General features: G+C 35.1%; 1 protein-coding gene across 1 annotated transcript; it reads right to left on the bottom strand.

The window, feature by feature from the left end:
- Positions 1 to 647: 647 nt before the first annotated feature.
- On the bottom strand, positions 648 to 13,183 carry LOC137401782 (uncharacterized). Its single transcript, XM_068088267.1, has 5 exons — positions 12,973 to 13,183; positions 11,496 to 11,535; positions 7,720 to 7,771; positions 3,853 to 4,021; positions 648 to 1,532 (listed from the first exon to the last, which is right to left on the bottom strand). The coding sequence occupies exons 1-5, from the start codon at positions 13,061 to 13,063 to the stop codon at positions 1,318 to 1,320; spliced, it is 567 nt and encodes a 188-aa protein (XP_067944368.1). The 5' UTR covers positions 13,064 to 13,183; the 3' UTR covers positions 648 to 1,317.
- Positions 13,184 to 15,057: the final 1,874 nt, after the last annotated feature.

A 15,057-nucleotide genomic window follows, 5' to 3' on the forward strand; every position in this document is an offset into this window, starting at 1 on the left:
TATGGTTGGTAAACAAAATTTTAATAGCAACGATGCTTTGCTTGGTTATTGCGGTTTTGTATGTAATGGAGACAAAAGTTGCGGATATTGTACAATAGAGTCATTAAACTGTCCTCGGATGTTGGAGGTAGAAAGTTAATTATGCAATAAATTTGTCATAATCTTTTTGCTTCCAGAAAACGCCACTTTTTGTGATACAAAGATTCTGTATTTTCAGGACTTGAGTTATCCTCCCATCATTTGTTTTTATACAAATCATATGGGGACTCACATACGGTTTCTTGTGAATTATTATTGTGGTAATCATTCGTAGACAATTGTGTATTTGAGTGGTAAGCACAATCACTTTCAACTATCTGGCTTAAAGTTTATGACAGAAGACAACGAATAAACTGACAGTTCCACAAATTATGAAGTCTATCAACTTCTATACTCCTTGAACCTGCGAAGAGCTTTGGGAGTTGAGTGTTAGATAGTTATCGAAAGCATTTTTATTATAGACTAGTTAAATGCCCGGGTAATTAAAAAGTCTGCAGAAAATTTGTTTTGTGTCTATCAGAATTCATTTGTAAAAATGTCATTGCGCACTAGGTTTTAATGGTAAACTACATTTGTGGATGTGGAAATGGAAAATGCAATGATTTTTAATCTATCCACATTTATATTTTATATAAGTGCAAGTTGAATAGAAGGGTCACAGTATTAGTACAAAATATAATATTTAAAGTTTTCCGTAAAGATATTTTGCACAACAATAGAAGGTTGCATCATAAAAAAGAAGAAAACTTTTCATATTGTTACAACTTTGAAACTTGCGTTTTTATAAAATATTGCATGCATTGACAAGTTATTGCAAATATAGAAATAATTATTATGTCACTAAAAAGAAAAACAATGCAATAGTTAAATCAAACATGTGTGTTACAAAATGGAGTTAGAAAGTATAGCGCAATGGTGCTCTATGTTTGAGCACCATGGCGCTGTATTTTTTAACCATTTCAATGTCTATAGTTGCGTTCTGATAAAAGGGACAGTCAAATAGAGGTTTTACATTAGCTAAAGATGTGACAGTAAAACAAGCACCTGATAAGCATTGAAAAGCACCTGCCTGCTTGCTTCACTCACTCTTTAGGTCCAGACACATATATACTATATAATATTTATAACAACATCCTGACCAATTCACCTTATATCTGGATGTACTGAGTCTGACACGGCTTTCTAAATTAAAAGAGAGAAAACCAGCGTTTAATTTTAAAAGGATTACAAACAACTTTTTAGGTCAAAGATTTTTGCACATCATCACTTTTTAATAAGTTACTTGTCTCCCGTGTCTAAGAGCGCTTGGATGTCAATATCTAGCTTGGCTAGTTCATGGTATAGTTTTGAAAAAGATACACCGTCATGTTGACTGTCAGCAGCTGGCAGCACCGAACTGTCAGCAGCTGGTTTAGAAGTTGTTTTCATCGGACGATCATTCTCTAGAACTGATAAAAGCTGGCTGAGCATTTCTACTTCATCAGATTCGGTTGCTGAAAAATATAAAAAATCATTGATTATAAAGTGCATAAATATAACAATTAGAATAATAATAGAGTGATAATAATTATGTCATGTATAAAATAGATGACCATATTAACAATAGTAACAATGAAAATAATAACAATTATTATTATTGTTGTTATTTTCATTTATATTATTACTATTAATGTTGTTATCATTGTTATTATGAGTTATGTATAATAAGAGAGTGATGTCAAAGATAAATAGAATGCATTAAAAAATAAAAAAAGTTATACATTTCTTGCCAAGCCAGCATAAGTCTAACACTCGTAGTTCTAACATTATTAATAACTAGCTGTGCTACCCGGCGTTGTCCAGGTATTAAAAATCAGCTTATAAATAATGAGAGTTGCCTGCCACTTGCTATTAGCCCTGGCATATTGCCAATGTATAATTTGAGTAAGCTTACTAATAAGAGCTACCGCTTCTCATGACGTTACACCATCACATTACGTCGTGATGGAGAAGGGTAGCGTATTTGCTTCTATATAGCCCCATATATTGTCTAATGGATACATCAAGCTCGTGGGGCTGAACTGGTAAAGTGTCAGACTGGTGAACTGGAGGGTCTGAGATCAAATCTTCTGTGATACGAATTCTTTGTTCCAAGATTTTAACAGCTATAGGTGAAACTACACACATACACATGACCAGCTTTTAGAAATATATACATGTATTTAGATAGATGACTCTATGACTAGATCTAATCTTGTCATAGAGTCTACATCATGCTACTTGAACCTAATTTGTTCAAGAATATAACATAGAGTTATTTACTCAAAACAACTATCGCTAAGGTGTAGCAACACCTGCGCAACAGTGCTGAAGAGCTACGCTGGGCCAACAAGCAAATAATGTTTCCATAAGGCAATATGATGGAGCGATGGTGTTTGACGCCTTATTTCAAGGCAAATGTCTTTATGTGAAGCAACAGGAGATCTAAATCTATGCAGAAGTTCTTTGCTGTTGCCGTTACCATGGTACAAAAATAGCACATCACATGGATGTTTCGCTTCCAAACAGCCACACTGAATCCCTACAGAATAAGAGTGACATAGCTGTTTCCATGATACCATTGCGGCGACATACGTGGGTGTGTAGCTACATGTATGTTATGAGCTGAAACTATGTTGGCTGGAGTGCATAGTACCCTTTGAGCTGGTGCTGCACCATGCAAATGTAGACCTATATACGCATGTCAAGCTGTGTATTAATACCTAAAAAGGCCATTCCTAGTGGTGAGAAGGAACCTGACCTTACGACAAACTACTCCCTCTGGCAGCAAATGTAGTAGCATTTTAGTTAGGTACATGAAGTTATCACATTTCTCTCAAGAGACAGCCCATCCTTTGGTGCTCTCTTTGATATTATTTATTCTAATGAGAGTTGCGCTTGGTTATCACTTTGAAGCCTAATCTTGCACACAAGGAAGTCCCTTGATCTTAGACCATATTAACGACTTTACATTTTTTTTTCCAACTCAACATTTTTTTTCAACTGAATACCATATTGAGGCTTCAAGCTTGTAGAACTCAATGAAAAAAAACAGAAATCAAATAGAGTAAATAGTTTTTTTCACACTTTTAAAGTAGTGATGTTTGAAAAATAAATGACAAAACATAATGATTGCAGTAAGCTGAGTCTTATAGAGTGCGTAAATTTGTTATAAATAGAGATAAAAATAGTTTCGACGTAAAGCTCTTGTTGCTAAGGTGAAAGGAGCAGGTAAAGCTCTTGTTGCTAAGGTGAAAGGAGCAGGTAAAGCTCTTGTTGCTAAAGTGAAAGGAGCAGGTAAAACTCTTGTTGCTAAGGTGAAAGGAGCAGGTAAAACTGCAGGCTCGTTTTAATCCCTCAATTTCATGAAGTTACTAAAAACTTTTCTTTACTAAAAACTTCAATCAGTGTGTCATTAGAAACTCTTGTTCTGTCAGCAGCCATTTTCCATTTCTAAATCTGTTAGAAATGTCCTCGGCGTTCTGGCTGTATCTTAAGAACTAATCAGCCAATCAACTTGAAACTTTGCAATTATGCTAGAAACATCATGCACTAAACGGCCAAAGTTTGTAATTTTACGTAAACTGAAAGTGCGAAAAACAAAGCGAAACTACAACGCAGGATCAGGTGAGAAAACAACTCCTGAATTATCTCGGTCTCAGACATGAAAGTTTCAAAGACCAATCAGGCCAAACCTCATTTTCAGATTTTTTTTATTTTTTCGTCTGAGGCAGATATCTGTCTAAATTCTATCTCGCCTTGGTAATTCAAGAACCATTTGTAAGTAAAGCTTACCAAAGTTCTCTTCATCCGAGTTCGATTTTTTAGTCGGTCTATCAGCAGACGGCCCGTGATCTATGAATCGTGCAGCCAATTCATGCTTTTGACTTTTCTTAACTATATCTTGGCTATTGGTATTCTTTATTTCATCTCTCGTTTCCTCCAGCATTTTTTCTAAGATCATCTGCGAAGTAATATCAGTAAACCGTAGAAGAAACTCTCTTATAGCAACAATTAGACAGAATCTAATTGAGGTTATAAAAATGCTGCGCAGATAAGAGAAATAGCTAGCCATTCTCATTAAGCAAACCATACATGCATATTAAGAAAATGTCAGGTATCTATATAAATATCGGACGTTGCACGAGTAAATAGAATAATTACAAAAATATTTACTAAAACAATACCCGCGCCGTTCTGGGCCAGTTTAACAATTAGCACATCTAACGGTCAACATTGCTAGTTATTAAGCCCAAGCAAACGCTTTAAGCACGAGTATCCTAACCAATGTAATGACTATTTTCTCAGAGAATCCATTGTATTTCGAGTAGCTTAATGGTTAAGATCTGGAGGTCCTGAGATCAAATCCAGTGCAGTGCAATGTTTCATTGTTAGATTTCAATGGCTATAACTGGACACACGGTTTACCAAAAGACAAACACTGAGATTTATATATTATATATAGATAGCTGAGTACAGTGTGTTGAGCACAGTTTAGGGTTATCCTTGTAATTCACTATAATATTGAAAGACATTTCCTGAAAATTTCTTAGGTCGGAAATTTGAGTCTTGCCATTGAGAAAACCTTTTGAATGCTCAACAACTTTCCAATCTAGACCTATTCATTTGGCGTGTAAACATCATAGGCCTACAGTATGCGAATATAGTACATATACAACATGTCAAAATAGGACGCATGCAGCATGTAAAAATGGTACGCATACAACATGTCTACATAGCGCGCATACTGCGTGTAGATATAGTACGCATCCAGTATGTCAACATGATACGCATACTACATGTAAATATAGTAAGCATACAGCATTAAGCATAGCACATGTACCGCATGTAAACATAGTACATACGCATACAGCATGTATACATCTTTCATTGGATTGAGAACTTTAAGAAACAACCCAAAATCTTGTTGATAAAGTTGTTATCCTCACTACAACTTCAACTATACATTTTACCACATGGCAGCAGCAAGCACCAACTTTGTGATATTTGTTGTTCTGGGTTGCAGCTGCAGAATGGATTTCACAAAACTATGGAAAGTAGACATGTTGCAATAACTCAACACTTTAGATGGATGTTATTTATAAACAATGACTTCTTATCTTTTGAAAATTGATTTTTTTTGTAATTCAGACTTGAACACATAACCAGCCTTTTGAAAACTGCAAATAACGTCGAAGCCTAATGGTCTTCAATCGCGTTATGAGAGTTTTGGGGTTTTATTCCTGGCAAAGCCACGAGTGGTGGTAAGAGTCTGGCCAACAAATGTTCTGTCTAAAAAAAGTTGAATCGGGCTCTATTAAAAAGATTTGAGTTTTGTACAAATTTCTCAGGTGGCCTCTGCGCTGATGCTCTCTATCAGATATGTGGCCACCAGCTTTCTTCTGACATAAGAGAGCTCCAGCAAGAAAAGTGTCCCATTAGTCTATAAACTAACCAAGCTTGTGATATCAACTAAGATCACAAAACCATTGTTCTGTGATCTTGGTTGGGCATGTCGGAGCAACCATGGAGCAAACAGGTCTTGACCCAGTAAACTAGTGAACCTAGAAGACTGGAGACATGTTCATTTACAGAGAACAATTTACGGTTTTCATTTCTTTTACTTCCAGTGACCTTATTGAGATTTATTACTCCCTCCCCACCCTTTTCGCTGTCAGTTCATTCGGTCATGCATTCAGGATCACCAGGCCACACCCACTCTCTGTTGATCATTATAAACCTTGCAAAGGGCTTATATTCAGCTGTCTCCATTAGCATCTTAATATGACAACGGCTAGAAGAATTAGCTTGGTGAATTGATTGTTGAAAAGCAATATATCTCATCAAGACGTCAACTCACTCGTTCTATGACACGAAGCATTACACCCACAACACTTCAGATACATTTGGTGACTCGGAATTGAAAAGGACAAGTTTAATTTAAATGCTCAAAATATTGATTGCGTGGTGCTTGTGGAAAGTCTTCATCGTCATGCTATTGCTTTCTTAAAACCAATTAGCGAGCTGTTTACAAATTGAGAACAGCAGCAGCAAATTTTAGTGATAACGAAATTTTAAATTGAGAAAATAATGGCTATGTGTTTGATTCATCAGAAAAGGTTTTAGGATTAGATGAAAGTTTTGAACTTACTTTGAACTTACTTAATGTGAGTCGCTGTTTAAAAAGTTTCCGAGTGGGAGGTACTACTAGTATGGGAGGGGAGGTACTACTAATATGGGAGGGGAGGTACTACTAGTATGGGAGGGGAGGTACTACTAATATGGGAGGGGAGGTACTACTAGTATGAGAGGGGAGGTGTTACTAACATGAGAGGGGAGGTACTACTAATATGAGAGATGAGGTACTACTAATATGGGAGAGGAGGTACTACTAATATGGAAGAGGAGGTACTACTAATATGGGATGGGAGGTACTACTAATATGGGAGGGGAGGTACTACTAATATGGGAGGGGAGGTACTACTAGTATGAGAGGGGAGGTACTACTAGTATGGGAGGGGAGGTACTACTAGTATGAGAGGGGAGGTGTTACTAATATGGGAGGGGAGGTACTACTAGTATGAGAGGGGAGGTGTTACTAACATGAGAGGGGAGGTACTACTAATATGAGAGATGAGGTACTACTAATATGGGAGAGGAGGTACTACTAATATGGAAGAGGAGGTACTACTAATATGGGATGGGAGGTACTACTAATATGGGAGGGGAGGTACTACTAATAGGTAGGGGAGGTACTACTAATATGGGAGGGGAGGTACTACTAATAGGTAGGGGAGGTACTACTAATATGGGAGGGGAGGTACTACTAATATGGGAAGGGAGGTACTAATAATATGGTAGGGGAGGTACTACTAATATGGGAGGGGAAGGTACCACTAATATACTGTTCAATATGAGAAAAGGATGGCTACATTTAGCTGTTTTTTGAGTCGTGAGTTAATTCCATCGACTATCGTATGCTGTTTATATTCATTATCACGACTGATAACAGAATTTTTGATAGCTGGAAAAAATAGTAAGCTTGTGAAATTTATTAGTGGTTTGCGCTTTGAAAGATTTCCTTTATTGTTGGCTCAAAGCTGGCATAGCCTGAGTGTTCGTAGTAGCCTGGAGCATCTGTTCTGTCCTGTCATAGTAACAGCCGTATTAATAAGAAGAATCGGAGTCTACAAAAAGGATACTGTGTTTCCATACTTACACGGGTTCAGAGATGGTTCCACTCCGAAAATTGTAAAATCAAAACGCATTTGGCGCCGTTTCACTTCTCTAAACTTGCCCACAGACATTTGTTGTGAGAAAGCGAGTCTATTTTAACAAAGTTGGTTTTGAGAGATTCATCGCAAAGCTTAAAAAGATCTATATAGCGCAACACCATTTCGGTAAAGCGGCAGGGTGCTAATTCGTCAACAGCTAGCTTCTCCAAACCCATTTGACATATGCTGTAAAAGTTTATCTGTTCATTGCGAGCTAGTTATAACACTAAACTTTATAAATCTGCAACCAAGTCTGGTACTTATATATATTTTAAATAAAATCGCCATGTGCATAAAATGCAAAACATTATTTCACCGAGTCTCAGGTTTTTAGATTTCAAAAAGCAGCTTTCAGATAAAAACAGTTATTAAAGAACATGTACTTTACCTTTTTCACCTGCAGAGTATCGACAGATTCTTGTGAACTTCCTAGAGACCTCCTGCACAAAAACAAAACATGGCATTGTGGGAAAGTACTCAACTTTGCATTCTGGGAAAAGTACTCAACTTAACATTATGGGAATGTATTCAATTTGGTGTAGGCAGCTTGTTTTCTCGGATGAAAATGGCAATTTGGGAACAGGTTTCAAGCGTTTGACAATAAACCTACCCAAATTAGAAATATCCTAAAGCAGGTTGTATAATGTTAGAAGATGTTGTTGTGATGGTAAACAAGACTGTTTGAAAACTGTTTTAATATATTTATGTAAACCCTGAGCTGAAGAGGTACCGCAGTCGATAACATTGGATGCTACTATTGATTTGACAAGCCACTGCTAGTAGTCAAACCCTGGGTCTGATCAGTGTGATGGCAGCAGGTACAGGTGCTTGGTATTTTGGTCTAGCACCTCAGCATACAAGCTTTATGTGTTTAAATTACTTGGTTAATCATATTATTTCAATAATATAGTTTTTATATTTTTTATATAATTCAATCTTTTTTCCAAATATCCAACCAACTGTGGTTTCAGAGAGTCGGATGGACAAAGCTTTAATAGAAGAACCTGCACAAAATGTAAGTAGATTTTATCAGAAAGTATCAGTATTTTTTTATCATTTTCGATTGTTTTTTTTATGTTTGAGATGATCTGACTGCCAAGAAGCTTCAAAATTAAAATCGACAAAACTTGATCGCAGTTAAAACACTTAAAGCAAGCGAAAGTGCAATTATAACATCTATGATACAAAGAGACAGAGAACAAAAACGCCTAATGCAGCAACTTGAACACAATGGCCAATGTCAACTATATCAATGATAGCAGCTAGTGACAGCATTTCGGCTCATATTTTTCTTCCGAGCATTTTAACTGCAATCAAGTTTTGGCGGTTTTAATTTTGCAACATTCTGGCAGTCATTGCACTTTTGCTTAGTCTGTGTGTTATAACCGCGATCAAGTTCTATCGATTTTAATATACAAACATCCTGGCAGTCAAATCACCTCAAACATAAAAAAACATCGCAAATGATAGAAAATACTGGTACTTTCTGATACAATCTCCTGAACCTTTGTGCAAGTTCATTTAAGTAAGAGCTGTGTTCACCCGTATTGCCTGAAGCCGCAACTGGTTGAATGTTCGAAAAAAGATTACATCACACACGGGATTCGAACTCATACACTCAGCTTAGCAGCCAAACACACTCCTCTCTGCACCACTCAACCACTTTATCACTTTCAAGAATAATTGTGAACATATTTATTACACATGACCATCTCTCACAGTGCACCGAACTGTCATGTAACTAGTTGTGATAATAGACTGAAGTTAAAATGAAAGTCTTTTGTAAAGTAAAAATTTGTTTCAAATTTGCATTTAATTGCAAATTCAAGAGATGACCAAAGATTTCAGCTATCGAAATGTATTCAATTTTAAAAGTTTGATAGAAATGTAATACTTTTATCAATAAAACCTTTTTTAAGCCTTCATTGTTTATCTACATCATGTTTTAAACTAAGCTTAACAACTTTGTCATAATATTAGCATGCTTTAGTGAGCAGAGAATCCTGGGACAATGACTATATCAAACAAAGACACGAGCAAGATAACATCCCAACTTCAAGCAACAACTTTGCTAACTCACCTAGAACGTATCAAATGACACCATCAACAAAGTTAGTTCCTCTATTAGTACTAGCGAGGCTTCTATGTTGAGAGATTTATAATCGTTTTTGTGTCAAGCATGAGTGGTTAATTCACTCGCTGACATGTGTCAACGAGTGTTTTGTCGCTCTTGACAAGTGTATAGACATACTTGAAAGTACTATAATGACATAGTATAAGAAAATTGAGCATGCAGGAAAAATTAACTGACAAGAAAAAATGATCAGCAAGTCTTCCTGGTAGCCAAAAGATTCTGCGTAGGGCAGCATGATTTGCACTGTGGCAGCAATTTTATGTTAGTTTTAGATTTGAGCCATTTTAACAGTTTTAAGCAATAATTGAGCAGGACTATCTACAAAAGTTCATTTTAAACTGAATTCATCAGAGCTCTATAAAAAAAGATTGCCTTGTACAGGATTTGAACTCATGACATTCCGTTTACTAGACCAAAACTCTAACACCTGAATTAATCATCGACCTTTCAGTGGTTTTGCATACTTGTACACATAGTTATTCTCTGTGTTTGACTGGCACACCAGACGATCATTCACGTCACACTAAACTGTCAGAGTACAACTATATGATAAGTTAGTAAATAGATATTTAGATATTTGGCAGAACACTAACATCTTCTCTGCCGCGCCAATATATTGGTAGCTCTTGACCTGAACAAACCAAGCAGTCAGTTTGCAGACATTGTGTTATGGCCGGGCGTTCAACCGCGCACCATCAATATTACCTTGCAATAATTACTAATTTTTCAGTTGAATTACTCGATCAATTGTTCATGGAACTCAAAGCATGCCCTTTATCTCTACAGATGGATAAAGAACTTGAACTATTTTTGAGAGAAATTTTCCTAATTTTTATTATTTATAGATTGGAACCGTAAAAACAAGACAGTTGGTTTATTATTTTTAGCATCTTTCAATACATTATGTGTCACAGTATGACACCATTAAGTATATGTTTGGCCGATACTGTTATTAGGACACGAGCACTTAGTAGAAGCTGTATCAGATCTACCAGAATTACTAAAAGAAGCCTTTTCCCATTCCAGAAACTTAGCATCACATACAACAACACCTCAGTAACTATCGGGGAAAAGTTTGGGAGCACTCAGCGATGCTCCGATAGTTACAGAGGTGAAGAAGCAGGACGCTAGGCTAGGCTAGTAGCGACCATTTAGAAAACAGCAATCGGACAGTCTCAAATTAATAGGGACTTGGAGACAAGTTTTGAGAAACCGTAAGGTGAGTTGTACAAGACATGACTTGAAACTTGGAATATTTTTACATGATGGTTGATCCTGTCGATTGGTTTAGTTTTTGTGTGTGCTGCTCATCGGATTGGTGAGATATTTGGGTATATACTTTTGTTTTTGCTCATAACTACGCGGACCTTTGTTGTTTTTTGTGTGTGTAGACTACGCCCGGCCTCGGCCTCAGCTTCATCAATATCCCACTAAAGGACACCTGTGCTTAGTATAAAATCACCAGCTGTTGATCACTTGCTTGTTTATATGACTTGGGAAGACTCAATATAGTTCAAATTACTGCAGCAATTGTTTTTTACAATATACTTCTTGTCGTCACAGTATGAAGTTACGCATTACATCATTCAATATTTTAATAAGCGAGTCACGAATTTAACTTGTTATTTAGGTTTTTTAAATGCATTAGCTGTGCGCCTCTAATTAACTTGTAAAACATAGCAGTTTGCATACTTCATGTTTTGTTTTCAATATACGTAAAAACAAATAATTATTAAAAAAATAATTTTAAAAAGCAACTGTAGCTAGTTTGGTTAATAAGTCTTGATTACGTTTATTATTAAATAAATTTGACAAAAAGAACATCTGTTCTTTTTAAAAAGTTTAAAAGAAAATTTAAATATTTAATATTGTTAAAAAATTTAATTAAATTTGATTTACTTAAAGATTAATTTAGGTTAATTTAAATTTAAAACTTCAAAGACATCTCTATTAGAAATAATGTAGCTTGTTGATAATCACTCTATTTATTTGATAAAAATATAATATAATATATAGCTACAGTAACTTACTCTTGGATACTTCTATGGTCTCCTTGGTCGTCAAGATTACCTGAAAATAGAAAGTACATACACCATGAGGTCTTATCTGTAAATAATAATCCTTTTGGTAATGCTTTCTTTATCATAAGCAGTTTTTAAAAAGATTTTATACTTTTTTTTGGATTGTGTTTTGCTACCTTTACTTTCTGACTAGAGAAAACTATTTGAAAATCTTAGAATGACGTTTCTAATGTTTCTACAAAGGTCAAAAATAAAAACTTTTGTTTGATAGTGTATTATCAATCTTCTAGACAAAGTCTGTTTGAAAGATTTTGGTAAAGTGAGCACACTTTGTGTTAAAATTGTTTACTTTAAATAAAAAAATTAGTTTTAATACAATCTAATTTGTAGATATTAATTTATTAAATTTGGTATTTATTGTATTTATATTTATTTTATATTTATCTGTATTTTATTGTATAATGTAATGTCTGCAAAATTTATATCGAGGTTTACTGTTATAGATGCATTGCTAAATTTTGATAGTTTCATGAATGATATCATTATAGTATATTATTGTATATATAGTATTGCATGATATTATTTATTACATAATAAAATCACTTGTAGTATGTACAGTATACATCCAGCAAAAGTTACAGCTATTTGTCTAAGCTGTTTCATCGTTGTATTTAAAAATGTAAATTGCGTATTTATTCTCAGAAAATGCTAGCAAGAGAAATTTCATCCAATACAAGCAATAAGCCCTGCGACGTCGGCGATTTTTTTTATTCTAATCAGATCACAAGAAGGAGGGTATTTGAAAAACTGATTCTCAAAAACCAGAGAGAATTTTGACATTGTTAATATTTTAGACCTGGTGGAAGGCACGGAGCATATGCTTGTAAAATTTGGATATAAAGTTTGGAATAAAATCAGACAAAAAATGTGGAAATGCGGAGTGTTTATGTGGACTAACAGACAGACACTATGACAAAGTCTGATTTATTAATACAAGCAAAAAATAGGCAATTTTACTAAATAAGCATTCAGATATTTTTACAGTAAACTGTTACAGATAGTATTTGATCATTTATGTGATATGCAACAAAATAATACATTCCTGATTGCATGAGTGCTTCAGCTAAGATTTTATGTTAGCTGAAGCACACACGCACGCACGCACAAACTCTCGCATGCATGCACACACACATACATACACATGAACACACACACGGCATACACACATACATACACATGCACACACACGTGCATACACATGCACACACATACACACACGCATGCACACATACACACACGCACGCACGCATGCACACACACATACATACACATGCACACACACGTGCATACACATGTGCACACATGCACATACACACATACACATGCATACACACGCATACACATTGACACATTGACAATGTAGGATTAATCAATAGAGATACTGAAATGAATATAGCTTAATATGCGGCACTAGTAGTCGTCTTACCTTGTATCACTGACACAGGAAGAGCTATACAGGAGGTGAGTAGCACTGCTGCTAGGCATGCCATAACACCTGTCTTAAAGTGTCGCAGCATAATCCCGTCAATTTGTTCCACTGACTAATACTAAATCAATACGATGATCATATATTTCTTCTTTGGATTCTTTGGATTTCTCGCTTCTTCGGAGCTACAACTGCAGCTTCGATTTACCTGCTAAAACATCAACAAAATGTATGAGAAAGATTTCCAGCAGTTTGTTCAAAATAAATTAAGCTCATGATTTGCACTATTTTTAAGTTCATTAGCTATTTTAATATTAATTATTTTAATATTATTTTATTATTTTATTAATTTTTATTTTTAAGACAAGAGTCATTGACTTTTTAAGCACAAATTGCCTGCTCGGTTATTCTTATTCAAAAGGTTTGTTCTGGCAAATACGTGTGCTGACAAAATTAAAATATTCTTTTACCTACTCAGTTTTTGATGAACTTTTATTGATTTTAACCATATTCTATTTTGTTAGTCTCTGTCAGTATTTTCGGCCTTGCAATGCTATTAGTTTGTGAACCCATGAGTACCTCTTGAGAGTATAACAAACTTCAGTACAATAGCTGTTCATAACATTGCTTCACTAGCGTTAAGCGTGTCATCGCTTCCTTTTTAATTAGACAACCGGCAGCACGTGTAGATTTTCAGCACCAGTTTCTATACTGTTTTTACGACAACAATCTACCATTCTTGAGCTTCCAATCTGATTTGTGTTTAAAAGGCCGATTCTCACAAACCAAACAGAGTTTTGAAAGAAAGCATTTTTGGCGAACTCACGGAGGGCTTAGAGCATATTTTCGGAAAATTTAGATAAAATAGGCTGCAAAATGTAGAAATTAATAGGATATATGCAGACTAAAGGACACACACAGAAACTCACAATGACAAAGTGCAATTTATTAATAAAGATTCTAAATGCAGAGGTCATTGTGAAATTAAAAAATGTTTATTTTAATGAAAACCCATTTTTCCTAAACTAGCGATCAGCTTCTCAGCCTTCTTTCAGCTTAAGAATAAGAACTAAATAAATAAGAATAGAAAGAAATAAAATTAAAATTGTTTTCAAACCAAAAGTATTTTGTCATTTGCATCAGTAACCATGAACACAGTTATCCACCTTCTTCCCTAAGAAGAATTTAAGATCAGACACTATTTGTTAGCCTGACCTTTGACCTTTAACCAAATTTAGTTTTTTCGCCGTTCAAAGATGAACTTATACATCATTTTTGTAGATTTTATGAGAAAGTATCGATACTTTTCTATCATTTACGATTGTTTTGGTGTTTGAGGTGATCGAACTGCCCAGATGTTTATAGATTAAAATCAACCAAACACGATCGAGGTAAGTGAAAGTGCGATTATGACATCTATAGTTGCAAAGAAACCAACAGGATAGAAACGCGTAATGCTCCAATTTGATGAGCAAAATTAGTACCCTCTTCAACTAATTATTACTAGCAAAATAGCTTTTATTTGTGTAAAAAAAATTTTAAAAGCAAATGGCTTGTCTAAAATGAAGCATGTCAAACACTGATTACAAGATTGTAAATGTTTTGCGACCTAGAAAGGTTCTTGAAACTACGGGCAAGCTAAACTATCACACCTCGTATAACAATAATATTTACAAAGCTGTCCGCAATTTAGTTGAGCATTGAAGTGGAGAGGCACTGAGTCATTAATAACATACCGAGTGATAAACTGGCTTTCAGTTATAATCATCAAATAGGCTATAGATGTTATGATAATGTCAATCCCAAAGGGAGATTCGCCAAACTGTTAGAAGTAAACAAAGCATAGACGCGCCCCAAGACACACGCTTTTTCGTCTCCCTTAGTTAACTTCAAAAAAATCATTCACACGCAAAATATTCTGCATATTCAATAAACTAATTTGTTTGTGCATAGTTAAGGAACAATTTTATTTCATATAATCGTTTCATAGATGAAGTAGTTTATAGGCATTACAGTCACTATGCCAATATTAGTAAAAAGGAAAATGGTAGTAATCGAAATTATATAACAGTCAGCGCTGATTAG

This window comes from Watersipora subatra, chromosome 8 (genome assembly GCF_963576615.1).
Source record: "Watersipora subatra chromosome 8, tzWatSuba1.1, whole genome shotgun sequence".
NCBI lineage: Eukaryota > Metazoa > Bryozoa > Gymnolaemata > Cheilostomatida > Watersiporidae > Watersipora > Watersipora subatra.

What these genes read in the sequence shown, in the direction of transcription:
- LOC137401782 (XM_068088267.1), bottom strand. Translation starts at nt 13,063, where the DNA reads ATGCTGCGACACTTTAAGACAGGTGTTATGGCATGCCTAGCAGCAGTG. An exon ending in ATACTCTGCAGGTGAAAAAG is followed by an intron (nt 4,022 to 7,719) that starts GTAAAGTACATG and finishes ATTACTTCGCAG; the next exon opens with ATGATCTTAGAAAAAATGCT. An exon ending in CTCGGATGAAGAGAACTTTG is followed by an intron (nt 1,533 to 3,852) that starts GTAAGCTTTACT and finishes TATATTTTTCAG; the next exon opens with CAACCGAATCTGATGAAGTA.